This window comes from Sminthopsis crassicaudata, chromosome 5 (genome assembly GCF_048593235.1).
Source record: "Sminthopsis crassicaudata isolate SCR6 chromosome 5, ASM4859323v1, whole genome shotgun sequence".
NCBI classification, from domain to species: Eukaryota; Metazoa; Chordata; class Mammalia; order Dasyuromorphia; family Dasyuridae; genus Sminthopsis; species Sminthopsis crassicaudata.
The window spans coordinates 42,254,773-42,271,527 of record NC_133621.1 but is presented as its reverse complement, the minus strand read 5'-3'; the positions used below and the strand labels follow the sequence as shown (position 1 = coordinate 42,271,527).

At 37.5% G+C, this 16,755-nt stretch overlaps 1 protein-coding gene across 3 annotated transcripts in view; it reads left to right on the top strand.

Moving 5' to 3' along the window:
• The window catches only part of ULK4 (unc-51 like kinase 4), a 624,778-nt gene that overhangs the window by 143,936 nt on the left and 464,087 nt on the right, over positions 1–16,755 (top strand). For all 3 annotated transcript variants that reach the window (XM_074272175.1, XM_074272174.1, XM_074272171.1), the window contains exon 20: positions 10,861–11,022. In XM_074272175.1, coding sequence (XP_074128276.1) covers positions 10,861–11,022 — 162 coding nt within the window. The remainder of the gene's footprint in view (positions 1–10,860; positions 11,023–16,755) is intronic.

The following is a 16,755-nucleotide window of genomic DNA, read 5'->3' as shown; positions in this document are numbered from 1 at the left end:
GCAACCCCTTTGGATTCGACGCAAGGATACAGAGTTAAATGAGGTCTAGTAGTGGCACAAGAATCCCCTGTAAAGGAATTTACAGACCCGAAAGCCTAGGTTGATAAAAGAGGTTTATTAAGGGGTTTGGAAGTAAAGTCTAGTTAGTAAAGTTGAAGGTAGAGATAAAAGGCACTGGAACCAGAGTTCCAGTGGGCAGAAATCCTTTGACATGGCTGGCACAAGGCTGCCATGTTTGGGACCTCTGCAAAGAGAGAACTCCAGTCTGGCTCATTTATAATAAGGGGGCTTTGTCTACAAGCTGAAGGGGGCTTATGGGTAGAGTCCCAGGTTGGCTCCTGGCCGGGTTAGAATTTGAATTGAATTCAATGGCTTTTGGGACTGAGCCAGATAACAAAGATGAAACTGTTTGTGCTTAGGGTGGAGTCCCCTCCCTGAGGCAGAATCCAAGGAGGTTTTCTCCTTTAAGGATTTTTCAGAGTTTTGAGGTTTCCTCATCAAGGGGAGGACAAGAAACAAAATACAGGAAACATCTATAAGAATTTTTCTAACAATGACTGTGCTCTATAAGTGCCATTAGGAGCTCTGAAACAGATAGAGAAGAGCAATAGGACTAGAACTAACCTAGAGAAGGGCATTCCTTCTTAGATGGACTTCATTTCAGGATGAAACATGAGTTCTAGAGGTTCTTTTTCTTTTTTTTTTTTTTTTTTTTTTTTTGGTGATGGTAGTTAATTATTTATTTTTGCTAGGTTTTTATTTTTCCAAAAACATACAGGATAGTTTCAACATTCACCTTTGCAAAACCTTTTGTTCCAATTTTTTTTCCTTCTTTCTCCTTATCTCCTACAGACCGTAAGCAATCCAATATATGTTAAACATGTACAATTCTTCTAAACATATTTCCATATTCATCATATTGCACAAGAAAAATCAGATTAAAAGGAGAAAAAAACCAACCAAACAAACAACAATAAAACATGAAAATACTATGTTGTGATCCCCACTCAGTCCCCTTAGTTCTCTCTCTGGGTCCAGATGTCTCTCTCCATTACAAGTCTATTGGAATTGGCCCGCATCACCTCATTGTTGAAGAGAGCCACGTCCATCAGAATTGATCATCCTATAACCTTGTTTCTGTGTACAATGTTCTCCTGGTTCTCACTTCCTTTAGCATCAATTCATGTAACTCTCTCCAGGCCTCTATGAATCATCCTGCTGGTCTTTTTTTTATAGAACAATAATATTCCATAACATTTATATACCAAAACTTACTTATACTCTACAACTGATGGGCATCCACTCTTCCTGCTCTTAAGGTATGACTCGCTCATGCTGCACCCATCTAACCTGGTTGGCCATGAAATGCTCTTCCTCCTCATGTCCACCTCCACCTCCATTTCTAGTTTCTTTTAAGATTCACCTAAAAGGCCAGTTTCTACCTGATCCTCTTAGGTGCTAATGCTTCTCTCTTCCCCCTCTAGCTTTTATTTATTAAAAAAATCTCTAAATTAATACAATGTTCCCTCTTCCATCTCCATCCCCCAATCCAAGCTTTTCTAGGACAGACGCTTTGCTTTTGTTTCTTCCTAGCATAGTATCTTGTGTAGAGTAGGACTTAATGCTTTTTGAATTGAATTAAATAATATTGAAGATTTTAAAAAAGACTTTACCCGAGGCTTTTTGTTTTATTAACATATATGAATATGAATAATATGAATTTAGTATTAATTCTCTAGCAATTTAAGAGGATCGTATACACAAAATCTCATTAATTTGGATGAAGGTATTTGTGCCAGGTATTTTAATTCTGTTTCATAGACAGATGAAAACAATAGGGAAGAAACATTTATTAATATTTACTTTCTACCAGGCATTGTGTTAAATTATCATATACAGGCAAAAAGAAAGTCTAGGATCCCTGCCCTTCAGGAGCTTACATTCTCATGGGAGAAGACAATATGAATAGGAGCTAGAAAGCAGAGAGAGGATAAGGAATATATGTGAGAAATTTTCTCAATTTAAAGTATAGCTGTGAGGGGAATTAATATGGCCGGGTCATTTCCCAAAATGTCAGGGAAAAGCCAGAATGGCAGAGAATGAAAAGGCCTCAGGCACTGAGGGAAGTTCTAGGGTGAGAAGACAGCCTGAGTCACGTTGGCAAAGTGCTAGGGTTAGAATCACAGCTGGCAGGGGATTTTGTTGGGGTAGGGAGCTCCATCAATCAATCTAGATCAGTACCTACTCTGAAGCCGGTATGTTATGAAGGTGGGTACTGACCAGTGAAGTAATCTGCCCAGAGTCACATATCTGTCAAGAGATCAGAAACCAGATTTTTTAGACCTGGTCTTCTTGACTCGGATGCCAGCTTTCTATCCATTCTGCAGTATTGCTTCTGCCACAGTAGGAGTCATAGAGTTGTAGTAGTTAAAAAACTTTTAAAAAAATATTTGCATTTTTCAAATATCATTTCATTCCTTCTCCAAGAATTAGGAGATAGTAATGAACATCTATTGAGCAGGATGTTATATATGCAGGATGCTATCTGATGGCCTATGAGAAGCATAGTTTAGGTAGCAGTTCTCACCCTCCAGGATGTTGTATTTGTAGGCTTGAGTTCCAGTTCACCTTATCCACCATTATTCCTCTGAACCTTTCCTCATTTGTAGAATGGTGGATGGATTGGGGCTGGAGAAGGTCATCTTTAGGGCCACAAAATGTCTAAGTCTGAAATTGCCTAAAAAGAATATTTCATTCAATTTGTACCTGAATAGCAATCCTTTCTGTGACATCCCTGACAAAGTCATCCTGCCGCCTCCTCTCTCCTCCTTCTACCCCCTGAGATCAGATAGAAAATCTCCGCTGGTCAGGACATTCCCAGGTTCTTCAAGTTGTTGGAAAACCAACCCCCAAACCTCCAACCCTGATGCAACCAGTGTAATTCTAGGGAATCTTCTTCTCCTTTGGGAGCTGCCACACAGGGTCTGAGGAGTATTTCACAATGAATTCCAACACTTTCTCTAGGCTGAACACCAGGACACAAAACAAGTTTGATTTTTATTTTCAGGTCTTTTTCGTTAGCTTCTACAGAACCGTAATTATTAGGCCTGAGTGCCCCAGAATGCTGCATACATTTTCTTCTGAAAAGAGCCCATTGAGAATTACCACATGTTTAGACGAGCAGATTAATGTATGCCCCTGTATCTAATCAGCCACATCTCTTTTATAGCCTGCATAATAGGCTGTATAATTATCAGATGCTGAACTGACACCTGGCATAAGGTGAATTTTGAGATGCGAGGTTACTCATCTTCAAACTATAGCCTAGGTTAGGGTTTTGATAAATTATCTATCCTTTAAGAGGCAACCTCCATTTCCATTTTTCATGAGAACATCTTTATTTCTTTTTCCATGGGAACCAAGTAGTAAAATATCTCATGTCTTTTTAAAAACTGGGGCAAAAGCCCTTGAATTTTGAAACTTAAAATTGCTCTGCTTGTGCAGCCTATTTTGAGAGGTGGTGGGGCTGCCTATTAAATGTTTCAGAGGCCTACTATCTGCAAGTGAGAAGAGATAATCAGATTTTTTCTTAGTTTATTAGGTCAATTAAAGGTAATATCATATCATGAATAGTTGTCATCTTTGTTTTCTCTTTTTCTTTGTATGGTCTTACCAGCGAGAACAACAATAATAATTTGTTCATGGATCAGACTTTTTTGTGGGTGCTGGGGGGACTAGGCTACTTTTCTGCAGCTATACACTTTCTGACCTGCTTTTTCCTAATGGAAGCAGGTAATAAGCATAGACCTGGGATGGGAGTTAAGGAGCACAAATTGACTGGTAACTTTGAACATTTTTTTAAAATAAATCTTTTTTTTCCTCTCAATAGTATTGTATTTTTTCAAATAAATATAAAGAGATAGCTTCCAACATTCTTTTTTTTTTTTTTTTTCCCTGAGGCAATTGGGGTTAAGGGACTTGCCCAGGGTCACACAACTAGGGAGTGTTAAGTGTCTGAGACCAGTTTTGAACTCAGGTCCTCCTGACTTCAGGGCTGGTGCTCTATCCACTGCGCCACCTAGCTGCTCCTCCAGTGTTCATTTTTTTTAAAATTTTATTATATATTTTTTTATAATATTATCCCTTGTATTCATTTTTCCAAATTATCCCCCCCCTCCCTCCACCCCCTCCCCTTGATGACAGCCAATCCCATACATTTTACATGTATTACAATATAACCTAGATACAATATATGTGTGTAAATCCAATTTTCTTGTTGCACATTAAGTATTAGATTCCGAAGGTATAAGTAACCTGGGTAGATAGACAGTAGTGCTAACACTTTACATTCACTTCCCAGTGTTCCTTCTCTGGGTGTAGCTGTTTCTGTCCATCATTGATCAACTGGAAGTGAGTTGGATCTTCTTTATGTTGAATATATCCACTTCCATCAGAATACATCCCCATACAGTATTGTTGTTGAAGTGTATAGTGATCTTCTGGTTCTGCTCATTTCACTCAGCATCAGTTCCTGTCAGTCTCTCCAAGCCTCTCTGTATTCCTCCTGCTGGTCATTTCTTACCGAGCAATAATATTCCATAACCTTCATATACCACAATTTACCCAACCATTCTCCAACTGATGGACATCCATTCATCTTCCAGTTTCTAGCCACTACGAAAAGGGCTGCCACAAACATTTTGGCACATACAGGTCCTTTTCCCCTCTTTAGTATTTTTTTGGGATATAATCCCATTAACAGCAATTCTGGGTCAAAGGGTATGCACAGTTTGATAGCTTTTTGGGCATAATTCCAGATTGCTCTCCAGAATGGCTGGATTCTTTCACAACTCCACCAACAATGTATTAGTGTCCCAGTTTCCCCACATCCCCTCCAACATTCATCATTATTTGTTCCTGTCATCTTAGCCAATCTGACAGGTGTGTAGTGGTATCTCAGAGTTGTCTTAATTTGCATTTCTGATAGCATTTTTCATCCAAAGTTTGTTGGGATTGCCTTGCATCACTGAAGCACTGAGAAAGCCTAAGTCTGTCAGAGTTGATCATCGTACTTTCTAGCTGTTGTGTACAGTGTATTCCTGGTCTGCTTGTTTCGCTCAGCATCAGTTCCTGTAAATCTTTCCGGCCTTTTTAAAATCAGCTTGTTCATCATTTTTATAGAACAATAATATTCTATTACTTTCATATACCATAATTGATTCAGCTATTTCTTAACTAATGGGCATCTACTCATTTTCTAATTCTTTGCTACCACAAAAAGAGCTCCCACAAACATTTTTGCACATGTGGGTCCTTTTCCCTCCTTTATGATCTCTTTGTGATATAGGCCCAGTATAGACATTGCTGCGTCAAAGGGGACGCACAGTTGTATAGTCCTTTGGGCATGGTTCCATATTATTCTCCAGAATGGTTGGATCAGTTCACAACTCCACCAGCAATGTATTAGTGTCCCAGTTTTCCCACATCCCCCCCAACATTTGTCAATATCTTTTCTATCATTTTAGCCAATTTTAGAAGTATGAGGTGGAATCTCAGAGTTGTTTTAATTCACATTTTTCTCATAGTGATTTAGAGCATTTTTCATATGAACATAGATGGCTTTAATTTCTTCACCTGAAAATTATCTGTTCATATCCTTTAATCATTTATCAATTGGGGAATAATTTGTAATTTTACAAATTTGACACAATTCTTTACATATTTTAGAAATAAGGCCTTTATCAGAAAGATTGTCTATAATTTTTTTTCCTCAGCTTTGTGCTTCCCTTCTAATTTTGGCTGGCTTGGTTTTGTTTGTACAAAACCTTTTTTAACTTAACATAATCGGTGTAATCCATTTTGCATTTCATAATGTTCTCTAGTTCTTCTTTGGCCTTTAATTCCTCCCTTCTCCAAAGAGGCAAACTATCTCTTGCTCTCTAATTTGCTTATAGTATTACTCTTTATGCCTAAATCATACACCCATTTTGACCTTATTTTGATATGGGTGTGAGATGTAGTTCTATGCTGAGTTTCTGATATATGATTTTTGTGAAATAATGAGTTCTTATCCCAGAAGCTGGAGTTGTGGGGTTTATCAAATACTAGGCTGTAGTCATTGATTATTGTGTCATATTATCTAACCTACTCCTTCATCCACCATTTCTTAGCCAGTACAATATGTTTTTGATGACTGCTTATGCATCTCCTTTTCCCTTTTGGATCTTTTGGTCCTATTGATTTTGTTTTTAGATATAATTTCTATTTGGAAGGTTTATAGTTTTGATACATTCTGGCCCTTCAGAGAAAAAACTTATAAATCCAACAGTAATAGATAAGAAAAGGAGGTCACTTAAAATTTTGAATGGAAGTCTTAATTTTTGTTTTTTATGAATTATAAAAGTACTGATTCTCATAGTTTACAATATTCATTTTTTTATATTTCTAAATTTGTTCTTTTTCTAGACAGGTTTCAATCTAATTATAGTAAATCTGATTTTTAAGCTATGACTCTGCTAGATGTTAGAAATACATAATCTCTTTAAAGCATAACTTTTCTGTAGGAAGCTTCTATGCTGATTGAAGGTATATTCAGACTTCTTCCAAATTAATATCTCTTTTTTCCTCATTTAAATAAAAAAAACTTAATTGAAAGTAGTTTAAAAATTTTTTTATTCGATAATTTTATTTCAAATAATGTAGAATTCATTCATGGATATAATTCATTTTGTATAGAGTTTATGTATATCTGAATGTAGTCTGTAATCACATCTTTTAGATCCATCCTTCTCACCTCCCCAACTATCATGGCCTTAGTTCCTATAATATGACAATATGGTACCTTTCTTTATAGGGCTAAATATTAGTTTAGCTCATTCTCTCTTTCCACAGAGTTAATTAACCAGAAAATGGTACAAGTCTTGATGTTTATATACTTAGATCCCAGAGGAGCTAAAAAAGCTGATCTCAGATGGCAGTAAATTGAATTAGTGTGACAGCCTCATTGAGTTTATAGAGCACTGTGGCAATAAATGTCCCCCACCCCTCTATCCCACCTCCCCTTTAGCCAAGGCATTGAAAGGATTAGTTATCTAGCATTAGAAATGGCTTATTCATCTAAATGTTCCAGGGTCCTCCCCCCGAAAAAGTTTTGCTTATAAATAAAAGTGTGTTAAATACATTATTTAATCTACATTGTATCAGAATGGGTGAGTATATATATATATATATATATATATATATATATATATATATATATATATATATATATATATATATATATATATATATGTATAGGATGTCCCCAGAGTCTCAGTTCAGTTTAAAACTTAAAACTTAAATGGATTTAATAGCTTAAGAGACAAATACAATCCTACTGCACTAAGACATTTAGAACACTTTGAATATGCCAGATGGAATTACATTAAATAAGGAATTTATTGTATAAGAACATTCAGTAAAACAAACATTTATGTCCTCTGATAATCTGATGAGCCTATTTGGATAGACAATGGTCCTAACCAAGGTCACAATTAGATATGTAAACAGCTTAAGGAACAATTGGGTTCACAGACTCTCTCTTAATTCCTTTGACCATTTAGGGCTGCCTGGGTCAGGGACTTCAATAAGTACAAATCAGTCACCACAACTGGGAAAATCAATTCAAATTCATGTTATCTCCACAGTGGGTTAGCAACTTCAGCATCTTTGTGCATCTGAGAACAGTGAGTGCGGAGAATGATTGCACCTTTAGGGCACAGGCTGCTGCCCAAAAGAAAAGCTGGTTTGGCCTTGCTTTGACAGGAAGAGATTTGAGTTCTCTTCCTTAGTAACGTGCAGTGAAGGGACCCAATTTGTTAAACATGAAGGGGATTCTCCACAGCTGCTCATCGGCAGAGTTGGTGGTGGAGACATCAGTAGCCCATGACCCTGCCTCCAGAACAGCACCTGTGAGAAATCTCTAGTTCATCTGCATTCGTTTATTGTAAGGAAAGCAGCAAGTTAGAGTCTTCCCAAGTGATCCTACCACGTTTCCATGGATCTATGTAATTTTATACGTTAAAGTACTTCAGCATTGAATGTCTTCTTTCCTTTTCACCTAGAGGTGAAAGAGAAAGCACAGAAGATTATGTATGTTCTTAATTATATGTAAACAACTGCTTTGCCATTTGTCTGTTCACCATTATGTTGTGCATAATGATTTGTGAACATATGTATTGTTATTTCTTTCATTAGTATGTAGCCATGACACTGAACATTAATCCCAGCAGTCAGAGAGATACTTGATTTTTTTTTTTTTTTTGGAGGGGTGTGTGTGGAAGATGGGAGGGAACCTAAGGGAAAAATCAATTAAATCTGGCCATTATGAGACATTATGAGTGTAAAGTTATAAGTGTGTTATAGAGCTGACAGACCAAGTCCCAGGAGTGCATGTGTTCCTTTTTCCCTTATTAAATCACCATCCAAGTTATGAGTGACATGGGAATCAATAGAGTAGGACGTCGCCATTGTGGCTGCAAAGATAGCATCCCATTGCTGATGATTTTAGGAGCAAATATTGGAGAGATATTTTACCTCAAAAGTTTTTAAACTACTTATCAGCAATGGCATCGCATAATTATAATTACTCTAGCATTAGCTTTCAATTAGTAGAAGGGAATAATTTTTCCCTAGAGATGTGGCACTCACAGACATTCGCATCATGTTTTACAGTCATATTAAGTCATAGGATTTTTTTACAATAAAAATTGTCTTGGATATAACATAAAGCATAATTCTTGTCAAGATATGTCACAACTCTTAATTCTAGCCCTTCCGTTTTATGAAAATAATAGAAAATAAAGAGTGACAAAAGAAAAATGCTGGCTCAACAGCACCAGATCAAATACACTTTGGGGTGACATATTAGCAGTCATCTCCCAACAACCAAATATTTCCCTTCCTATTTATAGTATCATGTATTTAGAGTGAGTATACCTACTCTTAGCTTTTTATACAAGTTCATTAGGATTCTACTATTCAGAAATAAAGACATTTTTACTGATATAAGACTAAACATTGTCCACAAGGAACACTCTTGTAACATCATTCGATCATTATGGATTCTCCTTGAGGGGGTGAATATTATATATACCCATGACTTTCTAATAAGATGAATTGTTTGTTATATACATCTTCAGGATTATGTAGTAATGTCCCTAACAGCTTTGCATATCTTAGGATAAAAGAGGGATAGCATTTCAGTTATAAGTATGGGGCCAATGTAACTTCTTCATATCTATTCTTTGTTCCTCTGTTAGACACAAGCCAAGTCAAGCAGTAAAAGCCTATTACATCTACTGAGTGCAATGGAGAAACAGTTATCCTGATAGATAGATTTTAGAGTTATTTATCTTTTTGTGCATGTAATGGAGGCCTAATTTGCTACAAGTAGCAAATTTGTATTTTTTTAATTCCAAATTTATTTTATTTGAAAGCAATTCTTGGAATATTGAAAATTATTTTAATATGTAAATGGAAAATAAAATACTATTTAACAAAATAGTTTAAAATATTTATCATGTTATTTATTTATTTATCAAGAAAAGTGATTCTTGGACATATGATAGACATAACTTAGTTTTTTTGAGAGACAGGATTTCTTTGGTGTGTATATTCCCTCTACTAATGGGTTATGATGTCTCCATGCCTTATCAGAGAGTGTTGTGGTTGTTGGGATTGAACAATTTCTTCAACTCTTTAAATCCACCTCACATTTGAGATGTGCAGGTCATCCCTGTGTACAAGCGTCATTCCTTCTGAGTTCAGAAGGACTTCCCAGACCCTGTCCATCGTTAGCATGGACTTCAAGAACCCAGAAAAGTTAAAAAAAAATACCTGTCCTGAAGGAGGCAACATAGAAATAAAGAGGAAATACAGGTATATGTTGAATAGAGGGATATCACTCTGGAGGGAAAGCCTCCGGTGATTGGGGAAGACTGGGATAGGAATCATAAATGGTTGGTCATTTGCAGAAGGTGGCAGTTTGAGGTAAGTCTTGGTTGAAGCCAGAGATGCTAAAGGTAGGAGGTGAAGGTGGAAAACCTTTTGGGTATGGGCTTTTTTTCTGGTTAAACATAGATGTGCACAGTCCCTCCCTTTTTCAGCATTTTTGGAGGGCCTCCAAATGGATGTGATTAAATGACCACCATTAGCACGACCTTGCATGTCTTCTTAGCCACATTGGAAATGTTTGAGCCAAATATTTTTATATTTTGTTAACATGCTTTTGTCCCCATGATTTAGCTTATCAGGAGTCTCTGTGCAGGTTTAACTTGGGAAAAAATGACTATTCACTTTTTCTTCTGAATAATGCCTATGCATCTTTAAGGTAATAAGTACATTTCTGTGCAGCCCAGCTGTTATGCAAGACTAATTGGTCAACCCTGAGAGGGATGCTGTGCACCTGCTAACCTGCTGTCACTTCTGGGGACCTTCCTCCATTTTGGGAGCCTCACTGAAACATCATTTTCATTAGTTATCTTCCAAATCATATCTGACTAGCTTTGTTTTCCTGGGATTTTTTTTTCTTAGGTTAGGTTTTTATATTTTGGGAAAAGGAATAAGATTTATTCAGTTATTTCTTGGGCTAGAACTAGTAGCTAAATGAGTTACTCAGAGGGTATTGAGTTCCTCAGTAAGCCAAAAGAATTAACATTCCTCTCAAAATAGCAAACTTATACCCAGCAAAGAGTTTGCTCACTTGTATTTTCTGGGATTTTTCTTCTGGATTTTTCCTTCATCAAATCTCTGAATTATGAAAACATGAATATGTTTCTGATATAAAATCATAATTTTCCTTTTTCTCCTGTCTTTCTCTAGGAAGAACGTATTGTGAATCATATGGCAGCAAAAATTATAGAGAACGTCTGTACTACCTTTTCTGTCCAAGCCCAAGGCTTTATCACAGGAGAAATTGGACCAGTTTTATGGTACCTCTTCAAACATTCCACTATAGACTCTCTAAGGATAACAGCTATATCGGTGAGATTCCCTCTTCATTACCATGTTCTCGGGTTCATTAGTATGAATTCATGCTAAGTGAATTTTGTGGTGACAGAAGAGTAGGGATATGAATGAAGATGCTTGGGCATCCATAATAAGACCAGAGAAGTCATATTTTCCTTCTGCTCAAACAGGAAATCTACCAAGGGATTGGTGGGAAGTTTTTCTTCTCTATTTTGATGAATTAAATATTTTATTTTCCCCCAATTACATGTAAAAATAATTTTTAACATTTGTTGCATAAAACTTTGAGTTCCCGATTCTGTCTTCTCCCTTCTTTTCCCCTCCCTCTTCATTGAGAAGGCAAGCAATTTGGCATAGGTTGTTCAGTGTTGCAAAACACATTTCCATATTAGCCATATTGTGAAAGAAAATACAGACCACAAAAAAAAACTGAAGAAAAAATTTACAAGTTAAAGAAATATGCCTTGATCAGAATTCAAACTCTTAGCAATTTTTTTCCTTTGGAGATGGATTGCATTTTCCCTCAAAACTCCTTAGGGCATTGCATTGGATCGTTGTATTGCTGAGAAGAGCTGAATCTTTCACCAATGATTATTGTATTCAATTTTGCTGTTACTATGTATATAGTTCTCCTGGTTCTTCTCATTTCACTTTGCATCAGTTCATGTAAATCTTTCCAGGATTTTCTGAGAACATTTTGCTTGTCATTCCTTAAAGTACAAGAGTATTCTGTCACAACCATACAGCATCACCTGTTCAGCCATTCCCCATTTGATGGATATCTCTTCAATTTCCAATTTTTTTTGCCACCACTTAAAAAGCCACTATAAATATTTTTGTACATATACATCCTTTTCCTTTTTATCTTTTGCCTCTTTGGGTTACAGACCTAGTAGTGACATTGCTGGATCAAAGGTTTCCTAGCCCTTTGGCCATAGTTCCAAATTGCTCTCTAGAATGGTTGAATTAGTTCACAGCTCCACCAGCAGTGCATTAGTGTCTCATTTCCTACCCCCATCTTGGTGGGAAATTTTAAGAGGATTATAGAGATCACAAAAATTCAATTCCTAATAGATGGTATGTGTGTGTGTATGGGGGTGTATGTGAGAGTAGGAAAATATAAATGCCAGCTTCGTCTGTTCTTTGGACCCTTCCCTGACAGTTCATGTTGAATTAATTCATCTGCTCACAATGGTTGAATACTCTCCTGCAGAAAACATCAGTAAGGTGGACATGAAAAGGATTTATTGATAATAGCTCACATTTATTTCACACTTTGAGTTTTGCAAAACATTTTACAAACATTATTTCCCTTTTTCTCAGTATAATCCCGGGAGTCAGGTTAGCTCCATTTTATAGAAGAGGACATGGAGTCAGAGGATTTAGATGATGCCATGAGGGAGTGGCTGAGGTGAGATTTGAGCTCAGCACTCTCTCCATGGTGACTCCCCTTGTCCAAGGTATTGAGGACAGTATTCCGGGCCTTTGCAGGCAGTCCCAGATCATGCTCCCTTTAGTGTCTCAGGGTTCTGGCTGAGCCTCCTCTGCCCTGAGCATGTTGTCCCTGTCCCAGACCATTGTTCTCCCTGGCATGGCTTCTCCATGGTGACTTGGCTCGTTCCTCCGCCATTGTGGATCTTAGTTAGCTGTAGTTAATCAATCCCGGCACTGGATTCCCGAAGGAATTTGGAGTTCCCAAGGCTGGTTCTGACCCAGCAGCTGCTCCTGCTAGCTGTGATGTCCCAGCCAGATCTCCAAGTGCTCCCAAGCTTGTTCTCAGCAAGAATGACCCCCTGAGACTCTTGTGCTTTGAGCACTTGTGAGGGGAGGACAAGGACTCTGGGGGCCTTCAGGATCCCCTTAGCCAGGGACACTTGGATAAACTGCCAAGAGAAGGACTGGGGGAGGGGACGGGCACCCCAGTCACGGACATTGCTGAGTGCTGGCAGGACTGGGACTGGCTCTCCTGGGGTCACAGGGGCTTCTTGAGACCCAGGCCCCAGTCAGTCCTGGACCGCAGCAGTAACCCGGTTTTTCGCATCTTCATTACGTTTCCTCCACAGTAATGACATTCTTCTTGAGTTTGTGGCTTTAGAATAAGTACAAGATCTTATAGGCAGACATGGTCAGTGCTGGGGGTGATTTTAAAGATTCCTGAAGGAGGGTCACATGATCCCCTCTGAACCTGGGGGTGCCTGGCCAGTAGTCCTTTTTTTTTTTTTTTGAGGGAAAGTTAGCTCTTCATCTTAAATTTTAAAATAACAATAGCCTTTTATTTTCAAAATGCATGCAAAGAAAGTTTTCAACATTCACCCTTGTAAAACCTTGCGTTCTAAATTTTTCTCCCTCCCTTCTCATCTCTACTCTCCACTAGACAAGTATTACAACATAGGTTAAACATGTGCAATTGTCTAAACATATTTTCTCATTTATCATGTTGCCCAAGAAAAATCAAATCAAAAGAGAAAAAATGAGTAAGGGGGTAAAAAGCAAGCAAACAACAAAAAAGGTGAAAATACTGTGTTGTGATCCCCATCAGTCCCCATAACCCTCTCTCTGGATGCAAATGGTTCTCCCCATTGAAAATTGGCCTGAATCACCTCATTATTGAAAAAGCCACGTCCAATACAATTGATCATCACCTAATCTTGTTGCTGCCGTGTACAATAATCCCCTGGTTCTGCTCACTTCACTCAGCATCAGTTCCTCTAAATCTCTCCAGGCTTCTCTAAAATCTTCCTGCTGGTCGTTTCTTACACAACAGTAATATTCTATAACATTCATGTACCACAGTTTATTCAGCCATTCTCCTGCTGACATGACCCAGTAGTCTTGGTAGAGATCGCTCCCGCTCTGGATCTGCTGGGAAGTTGGAAGCTGCTGTGCCAGGGGCATAGATCTCCTCTCCCTCCATGCTTCCCAAGGTTCTCTAAAGCTAGAGGTGTAAGCGATATTGATCTCTTCACCATCTCACTTTGGAAGCTTTTTCCTTCTTCTGCCCCTCCAAAGGACCATTGGTAGCTGTGCTGGATCAAGGAAGGTGGTTTGTAGATTCACATGTCCTGCAGGAAACCCTTTCTTGTATGTCTTGGAAACCATACTGGCTAGACTGAGGAACTGCTTTAGTTAGATGGCCATTAGAATTAACTGGGAATAGAAAAGATACTTAGAACAATAGGACACTTGTGAAGAAAACCATTTTTGAACATTATTTTAGTAATGATGATAAATGTCCTATTCCATACACTCATATCACTCAAGAGCAAATCAAAAGAATTCTTTAGCTTTTTCTTCCTTAAGTGCATTCACTTATGTTTCTCAGAGACAGATAGGCTTTACTTTTGAATTCTTCTCTTTCTTGGAAAATTGCACAGATGAAGTAAATTCCAAGAAAATGGACATTTTTAGGAAAAACACAACAGGTTCTTTCTTTCCCCTGCATTATTTATAAACTGTTAGTTCCTTTTAGTGTCCAAAATCAATCCTGAAAAATTTACTTTAGCCATTTAATCTCTTAGATTAAGGCTTTAGAATCATAGATTGTTTTTTTTTTTTTTTTAATTACTAAAATATAAGTCCTTAAAGTGCCTTTAAACTCTACTTTTCCTCAGTTGCTTAGAAGCCTTCCATAGATACTGAAATCAAGACTCAAAAGCCTTTTGAGAGGTTATTTTCCATTAAATCTAAATCTCCTATATGTTTTTCAAAATGGAAAATCTACTGGGCTTTCAAACAACATTCTTAAGAGGAGGCATTTTAGTCGATCCAAATAAGGCTTTGAATCCTGTGTTTATAACTAGTCTAGAGAAACCCTTTTACCAAGAAGTTCCTCCATTTTAATTGCATAGGGATTTTGTATCAATAGAAAGTCAAGTTTTGCTGTGCCAGCTGCTCCAAGAATCTTTACAATGCTAATGAGACTGATTGTTTCTCTGTGTCGAAATCACTGTTGGGAGAACTCTTAATTTATTTGAAAACATTCTGATTGTGGTGAGATCCGTAGGGAATCCATTTAAAATGCTCCTTCATTCTTTTTTGTCCTTGGGTTAAAAAATAATTAAACAATTCTCTTTTGGTTTCACAGAGGATAGTTTTCTTAGATTCATTACAAACTCCATTTTTGAAACTTTTCAGATGCCCTAATTACAGCTTTCTGTAATCGGATCCTATTTAACATGTTCCTTTTTTCCTCTCTCTTCATATTATAGTTATAATTTCTCTAATAGAAATAACACTAATTTTAATTTTAATTTCCAGATCCTTATTTCTGTTTCTTTCTAATCTGTTCTGTAGAATTTGTCCTCTTTTCTACCTTCTGAGATGAAATTATGCTAAAAATGACTTATGGGCATTTCATCTCTAAAGAATGCAACTTTGGAACTTGGGCCTTTCCATTGTATTGTACCGTATTGCATTGTGTTGCATTGTGTTGGATATTTTGCATTGTGTTGTGTTGTATATATAGTATTGTCTAAATTTTTTGTATTGTGTTGTATTGAGTCCCCCCCCTTTTTTTTTTTAACTAAATGGGCTCTATACAACCAATGGGCTCTATACAACCAATGTGAGGCTATTTGGTGAGGAGGAAGTGAGGAGAGAATAAGATTTCACTTGGAACAAGTAGATCTCACTGTGAGTCCTGGTTCTGACACTGAAGTGTGTGATCAGGGCCTTAGCCAGATGAATTTCAGATTCCTCATGGGTAAAATGAGCAGAACAATGCACTTCTTACCTCATAGGGGGTCAGCATAAAGCCTTCTTTCAATATGAACTATTTTTATTAAGTGTTTACAGCCATTTGGATGAGTTGCTTCATGAATCCACCTTGTCTCCATTGTTCACCTTTACACACTTTCATTCTGCCCGTTACACACTTTTCATTCACACACACACACACACACACACACGTTTCCTTTCCTATTTCCATGGCTCCCAGCCTGGAAGGCCCTCCTTTGCCACCCCCACTTCTTAGAATCCCTGACCTCCTTCAAAGAACAGCTCGGTTTTGTCCCCCAATGGAAGAAAGCCTTTCTTGATCTTGGGACCCACTAGATCCTCTTCATGCTTCCCCGCCTCCATCTGCCCCAGAAGTTACCTTGCATGTATTTTGTACATACTTCCGTGTGTGTGTGTGTGTGTGTGTGTGTGTGTGTGTGTGTGTGTGTTGTTTCTCCATAGCATTTGAGGGTAGGAACTATTTCATTTGTCTTTTTTTATCTCTGTGTTCTAGAAAAATGTCCGGCACTTAGTAGCATTTTGTTGACTAATTGATTTCAGGCCAAGGTCAGGGTTTTATAGTTCCTTCTATCAGTCCTTCCTTTCAAGTAATAATAAATGAGAAAGCATTTATTAAGTGAAAAGAATAGTGTTAAGTACTTGGGATATTCAGGCATACTTTGGAGATATCATGGATTTGGCTCTATAAAGGATATTGGCTGCAATAAAGTGAATATTTCAATAAAGCAAGTCAAACGGTTTTTTGGTTTCCCAGTGCATATAAAAATTTTGTTTACACTATACTGTAGCCTGTTGAGTGTGTGATAGTATTATGTCTGGAAAAACCCTCAATGCACCTCATTAAAAATACTTTATTGCAAAAGAATGCTAATCATCATCTGAACCATCAGTGAAAGCTATAATCTTTACTGCTGAAGGGTTTTGCTGCAGACAGATCAGGGTGGTGGCTGCTGAAGATTGAACTGGCTGTGATGATTTCCTTCTCTCCCTCTCTCCCCCAAATATCATTAC